The sequence below is a fragment of the Sinocyclocheilus grahami genome, unplaced genomic scaffold, assembly GCF_001515645.1.
Source record: "Sinocyclocheilus grahami isolate Dianchi unplaced genomic scaffold, SAMN03320097.WGS_v1.1 scaffold919.1, whole genome shotgun sequence".
Lineage (NCBI taxonomy): Eukaryota > Metazoa > Chordata > Actinopteri > Cypriniformes > Cyprinidae > Sinocyclocheilus > Sinocyclocheilus grahami.
In genome coordinates, this window is record NW_015506098.1 from 33,464 (window position 1) to 52,929 (window position 19,466).

The 19,466-nt window shown below is 38.7% G+C and overlaps 1 protein-coding gene across 3 annotated transcripts; it reads right to left on the bottom strand.

The window, feature by feature from the left end:
- Positions 1-2,178: 2,178 nt before the first annotated feature.
- Positions 2,179-12,609, bottom strand: tfr1a (transferrin receptor 1a). Of its 3 annotated transcripts, XM_016249258.1 has the most exons (19): positions 12,535-12,567; positions 11,950-12,082; positions 9,880-9,930; positions 9,289-9,523; positions 8,965-9,145; positions 8,638-8,860; positions 7,462-7,584; positions 7,288-7,383; positions 7,070-7,209; positions 6,112-6,281; positions 5,888-6,007; positions 5,672-5,757; positions 5,006-5,069; positions 4,860-4,927; positions 4,659-4,729; positions 4,131-4,215; positions 3,804-4,031; positions 3,547-3,699; positions 2,179-3,040 (listed from the first exon to the last, which is right to left on the bottom strand). In XM_016249258.1, exons 3-19 carry the CDS (start codon positions 9,910-9,912, stop codon positions 2,798-2,800), a joined length of 2,319 nt encoding a protein of 772 aa, XP_016104744.1. In that variant the 5' UTR covers positions 9,913-9,930; positions 11,950-12,082; positions 12,535-12,567; the 3' UTR covers positions 2,179-2,797. The 3 variants fall into 3 exon arrangements, with proteins under 3 accessions (XP_016104744.1, XP_016104742.1, XP_016104743.1); XM_016249256.1 differs by lacking the exon at positions 11,950-12,082 and having other exon boundaries at positions 12,535-12,609; XM_016249257.1 differs by lacking the exon at positions 11,950-12,082 and having other exon boundaries at positions 12,538-12,589.
- Between the last annotated feature and the right edge of the window lie 6,857 nt (positions 12,610-19,466).

A 19,466-nucleotide genomic window follows, 5' to 3' on the forward strand; every position in this document is an offset into this window, starting at 1 on the left:
CTTCAAAAACAGCCAGAAACCTTGGAGTTATGATTGATGATCAGCTGACTTTCTCAGACCACATTCCTAAAACTGCTTGGTCCTGCAGATTTGCTTTATTCAACATCTAGAAGATCAGGTCCTTTCTTTTTCGGAACATGCTTCACAACTCCTTGTTCAAGCTCTTGCTTTGTCCAGGCTGGACTATTGCAATGCTCTCTTGGCAGGTCTTCCAGCCAGTTCTACCAAACCTTTACAATTAATCCAGAAAGCGGCAGCAAGATACATTTTTATTGAGCCAAAAAGAATGCACGTCACACCTGTTTATCAATTTGCACTGGCTACCAATAGCTGCTCGCATAAAATGCAAGGCATTAATGTTTGCCTACAAAACCACCACTGGCTCTGCACCCCTTTACCTAAATTCATTACTTCAGACATATGTGCCCTCTAGAAGCTTGCGTTCTGCAAGTGAACGTTGCTTTATTGTGCCATCCCAAAGAGGCACAAAATCACTTTCACAGACTTTTAAATTAAATGTTCCCTCCTGGTGGAATGACATGCCCAACTCAATCCGAGCAGCTGAGTCCTTAACCATCTTTAAGAACCTGCTAAAAACACATCTCTTCCATCTTTAGTTGACCCTCTAACTCTAACACTCTTTGTTCTAATTCTAAAAAAAAACAATCCCTTTTAGAATTGCACTATTCATTTGCTGCTTGTTTTCTTAAAAAAAAAACTAACACTTGCTTTCTAATCTTTTTGTATTCTCTGGATTTTTTTTTCTCATTTTGTCTCTCATAGTTGAGGTATACCTATGATGAAAATTACAGGCCTCTCTCATCTTTTTAAGTGGGAGAACTTGCACAATTGGTGGCTGACTAAATACTTTTTTGCCCCACTGTATATACACAGTATATAGACCTGTACAGGACCTATTTCAAAATCTTACATGACATGAGTGTTTCCCACTTTTCGATTCATATTGATACGTCTTCTGACAACCATGGTATAATGATAAAAAGATTATACTGGCATCAAATAGTTTTGAATAGTTTTGTAATTTAATCTCACTTTGATTTGCAAGTAAAACAGCAAGAGTGAAGTTAAATACAAACAAAGAAAAGAACAAAGAAGAGGAAAAAGTATTTTAAAGGCTTTATCATAGTCTACAAGGCACAAATAATAATACACCAGAAACAAAAGAACTATGAAAACCGAATAAGAGAACAGGGCAGAATCTTTTAGAAGCCCATGACAGGATCTTACAGAGAATGTTTCTATAGTTTTTATATTTCTGCTGTGATCCTCACCCACTCCATATTTGATTAATCCAAGGATAAAGAAGGTAACAGCACTTCATTGTGTATGAAAAACTGACAGATTACATGACTTACAACAGATAACTACTATGGTAAGAGTGTGTGAATAGATGATTTTATACATCATGGGAAACACCGTTCCCAATAATTACATCCACATCACAGTGAAATATGAGGGGCACTGCCCTCGATATCAACACATCGGTAGGCAAAAACTACCATCATCTTCGCATTATGGAAGGCACTGCTCCCGATAATGATTCTGGATCAGGTATAACATTGATTCAAAAGGAGGATGCCAAAGACTGATACATACCAGTAACTTACTGATTTTTTAATTATCATTTAAGAAATACAATGTAGTCTGTGGTCATAGCTTTTGAAAACAAGGTTATCTCCATAGCAGATGCTGCTTTCACATTTCGACAGTATAACTGTCATAATTATGGAAGGCACTGCTTCCGATAATTATACATTTGTTAAAAAAGGCGTTACAAAATGCTATTTATAGTGATCCCTGTCACTGATAAATAAAAAACTAATAAATAGAATTTCAAAGCCACATAGGAAAGCCTCTTTCTATTATTTGACAGAACTGATCTGAAGAGCCACTGAAAAAGTGTATCCAACCAGAAAATTGGAAAAATACTGTGCTTTACGAGGTGTTTTATGACCACAGGTAAGTTAGGTTACAAACATTAAAATGGCAATGGCTGATTGTCTAACTGGAGTCTGTATAAAAAAAAACCTCTAAATCAGTGGTCTCAAACTCAATTCCTGGAGGGCCACAGCTCTGCAGTGTTTCGCTCCAACTCACACCTGCTTGGAAGTTTCTAGTAATCCTGAAGACCTTGATTAGCTGGATCAGGTGTGTTTGATTAGGGTTGGAGCTAAACTGTGCAGAGCTGTGGCCCTCCAGGAATTGAGTTTGAGACCAATGCTCTAAATCCAGACGGTTCAGGTATTATGCAAGAAGTTCCTAAAAGGAGTCTGAAAATTTTGAAAATAAACCAGTAACACATTCCGAATTTGTGTAATCTAAACTAGATCTCAAAGAAAAACTTCCTCCAAGAATAGAAATTCTGGGTTATCTACCTTGATGTCAATCAAACCCCTTATGAATTTTGATCTGTATGGATTCAGAGTACGAAGTATAGCACATGAGTGATATGAGCTACTTTTATAATATTTTAGGCCCTTGTGTCTTTTTTGAAGTTTGATAGCTCCAGTAATTTCATGGAAAAGTTTGACTAGTACATTCTTCAAATGTCTTCTTTTGTGTTTCACAGAAGGGGTCTAGAATGACATGAAGGTGAGTAAATGACACAATGTTCAATTTTTGGATCAACTACTGCTGTAAATACTGATGTAAACCACATATCCTCAATTCATGTTAATAGAGCACCAAAATCATTTTCTGCTTTCATTTTCCTTTTTTCCTTGAGTGATGGTTCAAACTTATCACACAGTTAAAGAGGTGAGCTGAATCTGCTTGTCTAAATTTCATTATCTATATCCCATACTTCCCCTGCCAATGCATTGGCACAGCCCTGGATGGTCCAAGTGGCAAGAGCAAACTGATTCTTGAATTGGTCAATGTCAGCAGATTCAAGCCCTCCTTTAATGGCTTCAAGGTGATCCACCAGAGCTGCCAGAGTGTGTGATCCAGAGCCCAGCAGAATGTGCCGGAATAGACTCTCCCGCGGAGACACATAGGGAGAGAGAAAACTGCCTTCCACCTTCAAACAGACACATCATGTTAACATACACCGTATAAAACAGCAGAACTACAGAAACTACAGCTGCTGCTGTTTCTAAGGTTGTATATCCCAAGAATGCAATCTGGAAAGACCTTTCAAAGCATTTTAAGGCTGACATTTTGTTGCTTTTAGCCCATGTCTATTCGCTTTGAGGTGCTGTTGCACTCCAGAAGCTGACAAAGTATATGTTTAGCCATTACACTCATTTAATATGTATCTAACACAATTAGCAATTATATGCATTTAAAATGTATCTTTCTGTTCTGAGAAAGTGAAACAGAAATATTGATGATTTATCATCATATCCAAATTTTTTCCAATAAAATGGCCCTCTTCCTAAAACCACTTGCTTCTAACTATCAATAGCAGCAGCAAAGGCTATTGGATATTTTAAAAAGCCCTTTGATATATTCCATCTCGATTTCATTTTTCTACAGGAAATACGTCAACACAGGAAAGAATGAAACAGCTTGACCATTTTTTACCCTCATAATGCGATTGTTGATGATGCGACACTGCTCCATGTCATCAAGATCACTGTTCCGGATGGCGGAAACAAGAGCGCTGGCAGCACGATCGTATGACCCCTGAGCTGAGAGAAGCCACTGCATCGTCACAGTGGAAGGAAGGCGGCCCGACTTCAAAAGATACATGCAGAAAGATAATTACATCTCCCTGTAGCCTTTACAGAAATTCATCAAACATCAAGCTGAAGTTCTTTGGGAATCGCAAAAAGACTCACCATTTGGCGTGATTCAACTTTAGACCTGATTTGGGACACATAGTTGCGGATGACGCTGGTATACTTTGCCACGTTCAGCTTGAGCAAGTGGTCGTGTACCAGCCGAAGCGTAACCAGTCCGACCACCTCACCTGCCGTCTTGGCAAGTTTCAGGGTGTTGTAGGAAGTGTACCGTTCCAGATTTTGATCCGTATCCTCAATAGTGCCAAAAGGGTATGACTTTGTACTCTGAAACACATCAGGAACATGATTACTTCCCATCTTTCATCATGAAACAAACTGCACCTGAATCGATTTTGATAGCTTCAGTAAAACCTTGATACTAACCGAAGCAAATCGAAATGAAAGTGACGGGATGCCTGAGAAGGTCTGGAATGGATAAGCAGAGTGAGACAAACCCATAGGCTCCATTCTGTGGAGGAAAAAAAAAAAAGTTTTTTATATGGACATTCTACAGGATATATATAATTTGTTTGATCAGAATGTGTCAGCTTAAATGTGTTATTGTTAACAAACTTAAAAATATTTTGTTAACTGAAACGAAGCAATAATAAAATAAAAATATTAGCTGAAAAACTTGATTTGAAATGTTTCAAAGTTTTCAGTTGAAGCATTAACATTACTAAAATTGAAAGAAAATTAAAGATAAATAGAAATATTTAAAGTAATAAAATGACAAAAGCACAAAACATACAACAACTTAAACTAAGCTCATTCAAAAATATGAATAACAATAGTATAAAATAGTAATATATAGTATTTAAATAATACTAAAAATAAATAATACACTGGTCCTTCACCACATGAAGTTACAATGAAACTGTGGAGCATATAAGCAGTGAGGGACGAACTTACACAGATTTCTCCCAGTTGGATCCAGCAAACTGTTCATGCAAGGATTTGGTTGCATCAACTGGAGATGAGACCTGCATGGGGGAAAAGGTCATTTCTCTTTTTAGGACAGACAAAACGGAAAATATATATATAAAGCTTTTTTTTTTTTTTGCAGATTATAAGAAGATTGATGCTGAAGATTTAGCGTTTGTGATACAGCACCTGTTTCATAGTGCTCTCTAGTAACTCATACAGCAGTGGACTGGCAGCTGCTTTGAAAGTGTCAAAACCTAAAGAGAATGTCAGATGATCACCATCAACTCAAGATCAAAGTTCTTCAATTCCTCAAGAAATGACTCTTAACAAACCTGAAATAACTTCATCAAGGCTGACGTAAGAAAACATTTTCAAATTCAGGGAGGTCAGGTAGCCCTGAGGGTACAAAAACACAAATATATTCACAGATTTACAGTAGCTGAATGCACAGGCTTTTAAACTGCATACTAACATACTACAGTACTCTTACTATTTCTGCAGTATATAGTACAGTATGTGTATTGTGCACAGATATATTCTGTATATTCCATTTTTTATTAGATCACAAACGGTAAGATATTTTGCACAAAATGTAACATTTCCAAGATGATATAACTATAATGCGATGTGATGATGTAACAGTTTATTGTTATTTTTTTTAAATAGTTGGCAGTGTATACAATGCGGTTTTTACCAACTAGTACTCCATTAAAAACGCAATAACCATATACATACTGCAATTAAATACAGTAAATATTTATAATTAAAACCTTCATATTTTCGAATGACATGAAGTCTGTTTTAATTTTGATAAGAAAGGAATGGAAATATGCATGATTAATGGTTTAATATACTGTATGTACATTTTTGTTATTGTTGCTTACTTTTATTTGTGTTGTTATTATTATTTGTTGTTGTATCATACAAACACAGAGTATTTACTCCCATCTTTAAAATGGTTATTGTTTAACAGAAGGCAGTCAAAGATGCATTCATACCTCCAACCACTCAGTGGCCCCAACACTCCCAAATTCACCAGCACTCCAGCTAGCAAAAATTATGCTCCTCTTTGGCTTGAATCCATCTTGGAAGAAAACAAAGATGCACTTGAAATCAACAGATTTATTCTTGATTAAAAGTGAACATGTATAATTCATTTTATAATGACATTTATCTATGTATTTAAAAAGGCACATTGCTTGTACTTAATGTACCATTCTTGATCATATCTGTGACAGTTCTGGCCAACTCCACCACTAAACTAGTGCCAACTGTGCTTCTGGCATATCCAGGGCCCCATGCATCTCGCTGGGCGCCAATCACCATATAACGATCTAAAGCACAGGACGAAAACCAAAATTAAGTGATCAGTGACCTGGACCAATTTATTGTTTGATGTACACAGCTGTTTAAAGCAGAATATAACAGAATATAGTACCTGTATCCGTATAACCTTTAATGACTCCAAACACATTGTGGATTTTTTTCTGAATAAGGACATTCTTTACTTCCACTGTAATATTGTCGCCATCATCGCCGAGTTTATACATGGTATCCCGAAGCATCCCATCACTCCAGCCATCAGTGGAAGTACGACCACCTAACTTACTGTTAGAGGGCAGAAGCAAACAAATGTGACAAACATGTAAATACAGGAAATATTAACAATCCTCATTGACAGAACTATTGAATTTTCTGAATCTTCTGATTAAAATGTAAGTGGTGCTTGCACAAGTTGCTGCCAGGATGCTAGGGTGACCTGGGTGAGTTCCAAGACTGAGTGTTTTTAAGTGCATTGTTGCATGGGGTTGATATTTAGATGTTTTGTGTGGTTGCTGCTGTAGGTTGATGTTGGCTCAAGTCAAAAAAAGCCCAACATTAAGCCCATATTACACTCTGAGGCCAGATTTACATTTACATTCTTAAGAATAAAATTCTTAACGGCTTTTTTCTCATTATTTTCTAACTAAATAAAGTTAAGAATATTTTGTATTCCCAAAAACACTTCTTAAGAATTGACCAATTTTCTTTAAATTATTCAAAAGACAAAACATGAATTTAAAATGACTAAAACATTTTCTTAAAATAATTGTAAATAACTTATTACAGTTATAATAACCTCCAATTTGTCTTTAATCCCAAATGGTAAGATGTTCAATATAATTCTATTCAAATATTAAGCATTAAAACTCTAGGTACGTATAATATATATCTCTAAGGATGTGCAAAAGTACACTGACCATTAATGTAAAGAACAATGATCGGTCATGATTAATCGTGATGTGCCTTTTTGCTGAATTCGCAATTCAGTAACAACACTACAAGTCAAATAGGGACATATCAGTAACAACAACAGTGACCGTAAATAGCAAGAGAAATTAATGGCACAACTGCACCTCATGATCTCAGTAGCCTGTCTTATGGTTATAGTTTGGGCCGGAATGCTGGGCAAGCCAGAGGACTGAGCCGGTGGAAACTGGGTATGATTGAAGGAAGGGAATCCTGGAGTATAGGGATCACCAGTGCCGAGATGGACCTATGAAAAGAGCATTTTACTGTACATTAACTTCTAAATGCACAAATATTCTGATAAAAGAAAGGTTCCACAACTTACATGGCCAAAAAGAGCAGTGTCCTCTTTAATATTGTAGTTAACAGGATCTGGATAAATTAGCACAGCACTAGCATTCAAGCTAGCAGCATTAGCAACCTGTATTAAGCAAATAAAAACAAAAGGATAAATGAGTAAATATCAATAATAACGGTCTTAAAATATGAGCGAACCAACCTTTTCAGCAAAACTTAAGAGTCCAGCTCTAACCAAGACGACCTTTCCATTTATGTCAACATTTCGCTCTTGCAGGCGCCTGAAGTCTTCTGCTCGCCCATAATGGGCATACAGAGCTGCACCCTATACAACAGAATAAATAATACGGAACAGGCTGAAATGTGTCATTATACACCGAAAACCTTCTACTTGTATCTCAATTATATTCACATTTTAATCCCAGAAGTATGACGTTCTTTTTTTCAGTGGAACACTAACTGAAATTTTTCAAAAAAATACTCCATCTCTGTTAGTCCATATAATGCAAGTGGATGGGCCCTCAAAGTTGATACATCAAAAACTAAGCAAAACAAACAACCCCACCTTAAGAATCAATATCTGCTGAAGTGAAATGATAAGTGTGTGAGAAAATAGCTAACATTTTAAACTTTTTCCAGCACATTGTGAACGGTGATGTAAACTTGTGATATGATGCTCCTCACTTCTCACACGAGTTTCACAACATGATCAACTAATAATTTTGGGTAGTAACAAGTTGTTTTGAAGCTTCAACTTCACAGGGTTCCATTCATTTCTGTTTCACATAAGAAAGCCATAAATCTGGGAAGGCATGAGGGTGAGAAAATTAGTAGACTTTTCATTTTTGGATGGCATATCACAACACAGAGAACTAACTGAATTCCTGAATGCAGTGATAATTCACCTACAAAATGACTACTTTTTGAAAAGTAACTAAGAAAATTCAGCTATTGTTGTATCATGTGAATAAGCGCCCATTCACTCCAAAAGTGTTGTTCGGTGTATGTCTGCACTGTTATTCAGTATACGCGAAAATCGCTAGACAAATGTCTTTGACTATTTTGTTGCTTCTTCCATTTTCGTGTTTTAAAAAGTTTAAAACGTGTTTAGAAACACCTTCGTTCTGCTCAGGTGTACCTTTGCTCTCACTGATTATTTGGCCTGAAGAGTCTTATAAAAGTATGTAATAATTACAAGACATACTCAAGAAAGTTACAACTTCTCTCAGAGCTGAATTTTTAACATAAGCATATATTGATTTTTTTTTTTCAAAAGATTTGGAAAATTGCTCACAAGTTGTATAAACTAATTTTATGATACTTTTATGGTGTTTTTTTGTCAGTTGGCTGTCAACATACATTCCTTTTCAAAACTAACCTGCACTGTTTTAATTGCACTGTATGCCAAATAGCCCTCGGTTGTTCCCACAACGTTACCACGGAACAGGACTTGGTTATTTGAGGAACCAGGCTCATGGATATTCACATAGTGCTCATCGGTCCAGGTACTCATTCCAAAAGTTTTGAATTTCCCCATGATTTTATTAGCAAGTGCCTCATCTCCTGTGCTTCCTGCCTGGTGACTGGCACTAGAGAATTCCCTGCAAGGAGGAAAAATAGAAAGGCAAAACAGATCATCTTTAATTTGAATACCTGCTCAAACTTACACTATGGAAAAAGCAACAGTGCAGTTGTGTGTATTTACTTGAGGTTGCTGTTAATGTTGTCGGTTGTCAATTTCTTTTTCAGCAATGCCCTGAGATCACTCCAGTCCAACGAATAAACTGCTTCTGCTTTCACTGGGGCAATCTCATTAAAGACCGGACAATCTGACTTGATTTCGGTTTTGTCTGTGCTTCTATTAGACAGGTAACCAATGAGGTATCCTGAAAGACAAACATAGGAGTTGTTTTTGTGCATGGAAATTATTACAGTTTAGTGGTCATTGTACAAAAACATTTGACCAATCAGAATAAAGAATTCCAGAGGGCCACATAATAAGCTTGAATATACCAGCATATTGGTTTACCAATAACGAAAAGGAACAGAATGCCAATGACATATCCGCAGACGGTTTTGGGAGAACGCTGGTTCAGTTTGCTGGGGTAATATGGATGATTATGTTGGTTTGTGTTTTCCCCAACACCGTTAGCCTCCACTTCATCATCCATGTCAGATGAGAGCTTCATCTCCACATGGCTGTTGTCACCCTCCATGTTCTGGGTCAGGTTAAAGCGAGTGTAGGAGCGCGGCTCCCCATTGAACTGGAAAAATACAGATTACAAGACACCATGATAAAATACTGTCCTGGGTTCTCGTCACTGTAAGAACACTTAAAAGGCCAGTCGTGTTTAAAGTCATGAGGTTTCAGATTTTCTCTTGAATATTGAAAGATTTCAGCACAAGTAGTAAAACCGATATCAGGAACAAATTAAGAAGGTTTCAGTCAAAGTGCCTGAAAATCTTCTCAGCTATAAAGAAACATTTAAATCTCAGCAGTCACAGATCTCGTGTCAAAGATTGTGCTTTCTTTGTTAGCCCTTATATGGTTAATGATTGGTTCAGATGACTCTGTTATAATGCCATGGCAAAATTAATTTGTATGAAAAGTATGTCTTACGATTTTTGAAATTGTTGTCCTGGCTTGATCCATCGTGGCCTCAAATAACTGCTGCAAGAGAATGAGAACTGTTGAACTCTATATCTCAGGGAAGTAGATAAATCATAATCATAAAACAAAATTAGATTCCTTGTGTAAACAAAAAAAAAAGTTATCTTAAACAGAGATATTTATTGTAATGCTGGTTAAGGTGCACTATGCAGTGTTTTGTTTAGGTTTCTCTGGGTGACTGACATGGTCTTGAACTTTTACCTTTACTTGACACCTGTGTGTGTCAGTGCAGCTTCACATTTTTCTGTTACATATGTCATTGTGGAAATACTCTATTCACCAGGGAAGATTATCAGTGAACATATCACTTCATTATTAGACTTCGTTATTATCATACGAATTCAGAAAACTTGTATTATAACATATTGGTCATATTGACCATATTTTTGGGGCGTGATAAATGTGGTCACTATGAACGGTCAATAAATGAAAAAGAACTGCATGAAGATTATATTTGTTCTACAAAACAATTATGTAGATTTTTTTTAAATGTAGATACATTTTCTATCTGCAAAACTTAATCCTGACAGTAATCATGTAAGTGTAGGTTTACTATCTCTTTAAACTAGGTTGGTGGTGTGATAAAATTATTTTTAAATAAATATCTTATGAAGTCCATAGTTAATATAAGGTGATCAAATCTAATTCTCGTCGTTTATACAAGAATTAGAAACAAGTGTATATGTAGCTTATACATACACAGACAGACAGATAGATAGATATGAATGTTTAACTTAAATTATAAAGTTTGAAAAACATGACAATGGACTGAAAGACATCTCAAGGACTTAATTTCTTTTTTTCAGAGGTTGAAGGTTCCAAATTAATCTAATAATCCAAAGCATAAGAGAAAAACACTGCAGGCAAGATAAACATGCATCCTTGAGACGGTCTCATTCAACAAATGAACAACAAAGGGTAATACACACTATATTTTAAATTTGTTCAGAAATAACTACAGGCATTAAAGTACACATTAACAAAAGTCACACTGATGCAATGCACCAAAAGTGCTCTGCTAACTTGCTTGGACACATGCAAGCTAGAGATAGGAAAATGAATTGGGGCTACACCCTACAGGGAAAGAACGTGCACACAATCAGATCAAACCAATCCTCGTGTCCGTTGGGGCCTGACATGTAACCCTTACTGTCTTCCTGAGAAACTGCACAGTCTGCTGGGCTCCTTAAGGACGGCCCACTAATCTTCATTCCTTGTCTGAGCAATTCTATAGGTACGTAAGCCCTAGTGCTTACTTATTTACTTCTACATTTTTTAATAGGAACAATGAGAGCCAAATAAACCTCTAGACAAAGGAAACTTATCATTTAAGACTAAAAAAAACAAACAATAATAATAATAATAATAATAATAATAATTGCACTGGGAGAGAAAATAAGCTTAAATTCAAGCACCAAGGACAAGCCAGTCAAATGTTTTACTATGGGGAAGAAAAAAAAATCTGCATAAAGTGCTGGTTGGGTTAATCCATTCAATACACCCAGAATTTAAAGTACTATCTAAAGCCAGTTAATCATGTGACTCTGTGCCACAGTCTCTTGAATATTTTTTCTGAGAAGTAAATGGATGAAATAGGCTTGTGTCATTTACTCACATTTAAAAATAACCTCTGTAGACGCACGTTATAAATGTACAACTGCATTTTTATGACCATCAAACTATTTTGGATCATAATCTACGTTCCCAAGAATTCCAGACATTGTTGATTAATCTTTACAGAACTGGCAAAGAGGATTAAAACTTCACTGTAGCAAATCATGTGATGGGCACACAGTGTGAAAAAATGTTTTGCTAGGTAACTCCACATCTAAATTAACTTAAGTTAAATTAAATATTAAATATGAATTAATTGTATAGGGTCAGATCAGCTACAATTAGCTTCATGAAGTAACCACTGCACATTTTCTCATAAAAGTTTAAAATCACTAAAACGTTTATGCAAGCAACACTCAATTTTGGTAATAAAAAAAAAAACCTCCTGCAATGTAAATATTGTGCCTTTCAAACTAGTAGTGATAATTAATGTAGACAGATGAGCTGGTAACAGGTGACACGCACAACCCAAAAGGATTCGGGTTAACTGGGAAGGACAAGTGTTCAGAGCTGACCCTGAAGAAAATGTCACATCCATCTGCCAGCAAATCACAATGCAAAAATATCAATTTAGTTATAGCTACTAAAACAATAATTGAACATTTAACTTGAAACACAACAATAGGCTATTACTTCAGTTACGGAAATTGTATTAATATTGAAACTCAGGTCAATTAAATTATCACAAAAAAAAGTTAGTAGCCTACTTTGTTATTAATGTAATCGTACAAGTGAAACAATCCCTATCTAATATCAGTTTCACACAATCTGCGTAAAGGTCAGCAGAGAGGGGTTTGCAGAGCACGTGCATGAACTCGCTGTAGTCAAATAAAGGCTAAATCTAGTCCGCACCTGCTCTGTACAAACATATACAGCAGCTGCCATACGAATTAAAAGCCATTCATTTCACTTATAAGAAATGGTGCGCAGTCAACATTCAGAAGCCAATGCATTTATATTAGCAGACCATGAAGTGTATGATGATCTTACCACTGCTCTCAAGCTCCTGCCTTACTGGAGGCGAAAGTCACAAGCAGCGCGAGCGCCGCAAATACACGTAATAACCTTGGTGAAGTGCTCCTATTGAAGGAGGCGGGTGCTTTGGTGTCATCTCAGGAAAGTAAAGGACATGACCAATGTGGGTTTCCTTCTAAATTTAGCAGCACCTGTGAAAATACTGTAATTCAGATTTAGTTTTAACTGTGTGTCCAAATGTTGGAGAGGCTTCATTCTCTGACTGCCGGAGCGCATTTAAGTAACCTAACTGTATGTTTCTTACCTGTCACAGCTGAGATTTCACATGTTGTACAGGAACACAGCATACAGCACACAGCAACATACACTATGATTTCTGCTTAGACAATTAAAATAAAATATATGCTGCAAAATTGATCATATTAAAATAGTCACTATACTCACACTTTTAGGCTACCAGGTCAGACTGCCCCCAAAAACAATTCCCTTTTCAGTCGAAACATCTTATGCCAGGAACAGTCTCCATGATATTATTAGGTCTAGCTCAAGGGCACAACGATAATATGAGAACTGCAACCACATTTTTCTTTATCGATTTGTATGCATTTATTTTTATTTATTTGTTTATTTATTTCTGTGGATATCAATAATTCTATTATTGCTTGATTATTGTTTAGAGTGACTTGTGTTTCATAAGTCTCTTTTGTTGCTAGTATTAAGGTAAACCCCATTTTTTGCAAGACTCCAAAGCAGGTTTCTTTACAATCTCAGACACAATGGGTGGTCTATGATTTATGCCTCTATAATTAACTATTGCTGCGGTTTAGAGAGAATCTCTCCATTTCTGGTGCTCAGCTGAGCCATTTCTTCCAGCTTTTATAAACAGCCCATGCACAATAACTTATTTTTTCCTTCATGATGATAATCACAGTAAAGAGATTTTGTCGTGTACTTTTTCAGTGAAATTCAAGAAAGCTGTAACAAATGTTTGGTGAGCTTTCAGAGTGCTTTATTTCTTTGCAGCAAGTCTCCACAGAACAAAAGGACACTGAAATGTTATTTATGTGTACACCAAAGCTTCATTACCGTGGGCTTTTTTCTTTGACCCAGTCTCTGAATTAGTTTCAGTAAATCACTGATATACAGACTGCATGTACTGCCCTGCTGTTCAACAGCAAGCAGGTTTGTGTTTCTCATTTCTTCACCTTTTCCCATGAAATAAAATTCATGTCCACACAAGCACTTCTGACGCTCTCACGGCACTACTGTAATTCTTCATTCTAGAAAAGTTAATTCCATGTCTGCTGTTAAACAAGCAGATCAACAGAAAAAACAAATACTCCCACTGCTCTGTTTGATAGTAAACACTGCTGCAGAATATGTGAGAGTATTGAGGCAGGATATGAGAGGTTGAACCAGTCAGAGAAACTCATAACAAGTCTCACCCTCATCCACCTGTGCAACATTCACCCAATGATCACATAAACATCTGCCCACAAATCCTGGACCTGCAGAGCAACACATAAACGGTTTTCATTCCCCATCTGAGGTTATCTGCTGGTCCTGAAACAAACAGTAATTATGAGGAAGTATTCATTTTCAATGCATACAGCATTTGAAAGAATATACTATAAGATTATAGAGAAATCAATTAAATATATAATATAATATTGAGTAAAATAACAATATAATATAAAAAGAGTTTTATACATCTTTATGTCTCTTGTTCTTTATTAAAAGGATAGTTAGTGTAAAAATGTAAATTTTGTATCTGAAAATAAATAAATGCAGCATAATAATTAATATACATTATTTTTATTTTGGTTTTGATGTCTGGTGCTCTGAAAAAACACTCTTTCTTAACTAAACCATTAATTAAATTATTCATTTTTTTACTGTATGACATGTGCGACTAGTAGCAGTCAGACTGTTGTCTCTTGTCCTGCATGTGATGCACAGCTGTGGTGGACTCTTTTCAAGGCCTTTGTGTACTGGATATGAGCACCAGACACAGCTGACATGCTGCAGAACGCCATGACCTTCAGCTTCAGATACCTGCCATGGCCGCACACCTCAAGTATTAACTTTTCCTACAGCAGCTGCACACACACGTTTTTGCACACAATTCTTTTGCGCGTCTTTCTGGTGAGGCACACACCCAAGGCCTGAAAGGACTTCCTCACTTTCTCAGAAGATCCTGTTATCAGGGTCCCACACGCAGGGGGAGAGGTCTGGCACGCAACAAGAATGAGATCAGAGTGAGAGAGAATAATGGAAGATATCTGCTTTGCCCTTCTCTGACCCCTTGATCTGACCACCTCAACTGCAGTTTTCTCATATTGCAATCTAATCTATTATTTAAACAGCATTAGCAGATGGAGCAGATTGTGGAAAACAATGCAGGTCTGACTAAAAACTAGCCTCACATGTAGCTACAAAAATGAAAATTCTATTTCATTATTTTATGGTGCATTTTTGTCCTTTTTGAAGTTTGAAAGCTCCAGTAATTTCATGGAAAAGAGCCACTGGTACATTCTTCAAAAAAAAAAATTTGTATTCCACAGAAGAAAGTGAGTGAATAATGACAGGATTTTCTTTTCTTTTTCTTAGGGCCTACAAGTGACAAATTCAAGTGTGGGAAGTTCAAGCACATCATTCTTTGAGACTATATTTACATTGACATCTTATTATGTGAAAAAAGATTATCGACTTGAAGAAACAGTGTTGCTCAGTCAGTGTGTTATCTGATAGGAGCGATTTCATTAAGCAATATTTTGTTGTTAAGAACATTTCAATTTCTATATGTTTGGTTTGGTCAGAGGTGAAGCCGTGTGAGTGTTTCACTCACAGCAGAAAGTGTTATTGTTACAGTAAATGTGAGAGCACAATGACATGCTGTAACTTCACATGGAGTTTAATGGAAAGTGCATGTGAGTATGTGAATACAGCATTGTTCCGTGGTAAAATTATTCTTATTTTAAGGTTTTCCTGTTTGGCTATGGCAGCTGAAGTAGGCAGAAGTGCACTTTAAGCATTCAGTCACACTCTGTCTTTGTTTTCCTCACACATGTACACTCGTTTTTTTTACTCCCTATCTAGCTACGCCATCTGTTCATTAAACTATTGAGACTTAATATTATTATCTTAATATTTTCAGTGTTAACTGCAAATTTTCTTCAAAAGCAGTGTTAATGGAGGTGAGTATCACTAATACTATTGCTTATAATGTTAGGATTTGAACAAACCCTTAACCCTTTAGCACATAGCCTATTATATTTATAAAAATTCTATTTTTTACAATTTGTACTTGCAGATAATAAAGTGTAAAATAAGTAAAGAGAGATACTTTTTTATAACTATTGACTGTTTATAAAAAGGGCACTTTTAACGTTAAATAAATGCTTTACTTTAAAGTACATTAAATCTTTTAAACTGTTTTAATAATCATTTATCATGCTTTTAAGATGTGCACTTATTTGCTGTGCTGACTAACCTACTAAAGCCCTTGTATAATTTTAACTATAGCATGTTATTCAATTTTACATTTAATATGAATATATTTTCAGTTGAAACTTCATTATTACAAATGTGTATTAATTTTGTTACAGGACGAACGAGACGTGAGACGTGCAGATCCAAGTGCAAGGCTTTATTTACAAAGGCGTGGTCAGAAACAGGCATGGGTCAGACAATGGCAAACTGGTATGTAGAAGACCAGGCAAGAGCAGTCCGTTAAACAAGCGAGGGTCAGTCGACGGCGAATGTAATCCAACAGGGCGAGACTAGAGGGATAATCCAGGTACACAGGCAATGATCAGAACACGAGAAAACAGACAAGGCAAGACTCAGATAAGGCTAGGAAAACTAAAGCAGGCTCCGTAAGGTAGCTATCAGCTAAACAGTGATATAGGCTAAACAATACTCAGCGTTGAATGGTGGTGTGAGACTGATGGTGATGAGTCAATGTAACGGAAGGGTGACCTCTGGTGGCGATTGAACGGAAGTCCATGGACAGGATTCGTGACATAGCCCCCCCAAGGAGCGGCTTCCAGACGCTCCTAAAACAGTAAAATCCAGGAGGGTGGTGGAGCGGAGGTGGAACATTGGGAGGGATGGAGGGCCAGGTCCACGTGGAAGTTGAGAGCCCGAGGACTGAGGCAGAGCCGGCAGAGCAGGGAGCCCGGGCGGAACTGGCGAGGCAGGGAGCCAGAATGGGGCTGGCAGGGCTGAGGACCACCACAGCTGAGCAGACGGGTCCGAAGATCCCCACGGCGGAGCAGAAGACCACCAGGGCGGAGCAGAAGACCACCAGGGCAGAGCAGACAGAGCAGAAGACCACCATAAAACAGTAAAATCCAGGAGGGTGGTGGAGCGGAGGTGGAACATTGGGAGGGATGGAGGGCCAGGTCCACGTGGAAGTTGAGAGCCCGAGGACTGAGGCAGAGCCGGCAGAGCAGGGAGCCCGGGCGGAACTGGCGAGGCAGGGAGCCAGAATGGGGCTGGCAGGGCTGAGGACCACCACAGCTGAGCAGACGGGTCCGAAGATCCCCACGGCGGGGCAGAAGACCACCAGGGCGGGGCAGAAGACCACCAGGGCGGGGCAGACAGAGCAGAAGGAGCGGCTTCCAGACGCTCCTAAAACAGTAAAATCCAGGAGGGTGGTGGAGCGGAGGTGGAACATTGGGAGGGATGGAGGGCCAGGTCCACGTGGAAGTTGAGAGCCCGAGGACTGAGGCAGAGCCGGCAGAGCAGGGAGCCCGGGCGGAACTGGCGAGGCAGGGAGCCAGAATGGGGCTGGCAGGGCTGAGGACCACCACAGCTGAGCAGACGGGTCCGAAGATCCCCACGGCGGAGCAGAAGACCACCAGGGCGGAGCAGAAGACCACCAGGGCAGAGCAGACAGAGCAGAAGACCACCAGGGCGGAGCAGAAGACCTCCAGGGCGGAGCAGATGGATCAGGAACCCATGGCAGAGACCGGGACCTGGGGAAAATGACTGAAACTGGATGGGCAGACAGTACATAGGCAAGCTCACTGACTGAAACTGGATGGGAAGATAAATCATACTCAGACTCATTAATTAACATGAGAACGACAGACGGTTCGAAATTAGACTTGGCATTAACAGAAACCAGATCAGCAGACAGTTCCTTTGACCGTGACATGACAGGCTGAAGGTGCATTGCTGAGCTCCACCACCACGCAAGGAGCTGAAGCAAGCACCGCCACCTCGGGAGGTTCTGCAGCATGGGCCGCCACCTCTGGAGAAGCTACAGCGGGCGCCATCTCCTCTGGGAACACGGCAGCATGCGCCACTACCTTGGGAGGATCTGCAGCATCAGGCCACATCACAGTGGCCGCCGCCGTCTCTAAAGTTTCAGTGGTGGTATACGCAGCCCAAATACACCATAAAGCGATCCCCATTGTGGGAAGCGCTACAGACAGGGGAAATGGTTCAGGAACTGGAGGGCTTGAGAGCGCTGGTTTAGGGATACAAGCTGCACGTGCCGACACCAGCAGTGGGTCCTCCACGCTGGATGCCAGTCTGGGATACTGGAGAACAGTCCTTGAGGATCTGGGTGCAACAGACAGGAAGTGACAGGACTCTGAGCGAACAGATGTGACGTGACTCTGGATAATCAGCTGTGATGTGACGTGAAACTTGGCTCATGACGATCAACTGTGACTTGACTTGCCTTATGATGATTTGACTCATGACGATCAACCGTGACTTGACTTGACTCATGAAGGGCAACTGTGACTTGACTTGACTCATGAAGGGCAATGGTGACTTGACTTGACTCATGACGATCAGTGATGACTTGATTTGACTCATGACAATCGGTGATGATTTGACTTATGATTGGCAGTTGTGACAGAACGGGGCGCTGTTGTGTCCGCCATTTTGCGATCAGGCTCCACTGTCGTGGCCATTTTGTGAGCGTGCTGTAATGCGGCCACCATTACATGAATGAGTGCGGTGTTGTGTTCCTCCGCGACACCCACAGTGAACGCTGAACCAACAGTCCACAAAACATAATCCAAAAAACTACCCTTTTGAACCACTCTTGACTTTAAAGGCTGGTTAAGACCATCACAGAAAAAGTCTATTAACATACAGTCAGGTAATTCGGTTTTAAAGCATCTTGGAGACGTTGCCACAGTTCTTCTGGATTTAGTCTGCCTCCGTTTGTTCTGTTTCTTCATGTCATTCCAGACAGACTGAATTATGATGAGATCAGATCTCTGTGTGAAGCACTGGCTGTTGTCAGACTCCTTGTGCAAACAAAAATCCCACCGGATTATTACAATTAATGACAAAATGAATGTTTGGAAATTCTTGAGACATGGGACAAAACAGGTCCAGCAAGGGTAACTGCTATTAGGTTTAAAAATAAAAACATTTTCAATTTTAAATGTCATGAGGGATTAATAATAGAATGTATTTAACACAATTATCACCTTCAATTTAATTTTCTCATTTTTATACCAAATCTATGTTTCTTAATGTCCTCTCACTACATCTTACAGTAATTGATTGATTCAATGTATTTGATAGTTAAAATGACTACAAATTCAGGTTTTCGTCACCTCCGTCAGATGGGTCAACTCCGTCAGTATTGTCACCTCCGTCAGTTGAATATTTTGATAACATTTCATTATGATATTTTATATTTGTTGTGGAATTATTGATCACATGTGAAAGTGTAATCTGTCTGCTACTCGTGGACTTCAGCTCGGCCTTTAACACTATCATCCCATACCTCCTCCTGCCCAAACTATCTCAGCTCTCCGTGCCCACCTCCGTCTGTCAGTGGATCAACAGCTTCCTGACAGACAGGCAGCAGCTAGTGAGGCGGGGAAAATACACATCCAGCACCCGTATAACCAGCACTGGAGCTCCTCAGGGTTGTGTTCTCTCCCCACTGCTCTTCTCCCTCTACACCA

Bases quoted from the DNA above. Each gene is read 5' to 3' on its own strand.
- tfr1a (XM_016249256.1), bottom strand. From the start codon at position 9,912: ATGGATCAAGCCAGGACAACAATTTCAAAAATC. The intron at 4,928-5,005 runs GTTTGTTAAGAG...CATTCTCTTTAG, and splicing joins CCTTGATGAAGTTATTTCAG to GTTTTGACACTTTCAAAGCA. The intron at 4,216-4,658 runs GTAAGTTCGTCC...TTTCCTCCACAG, and splicing joins TCCAACTGGGAGAAATCTGT to AATGGAGCCTATGGGTTTGT.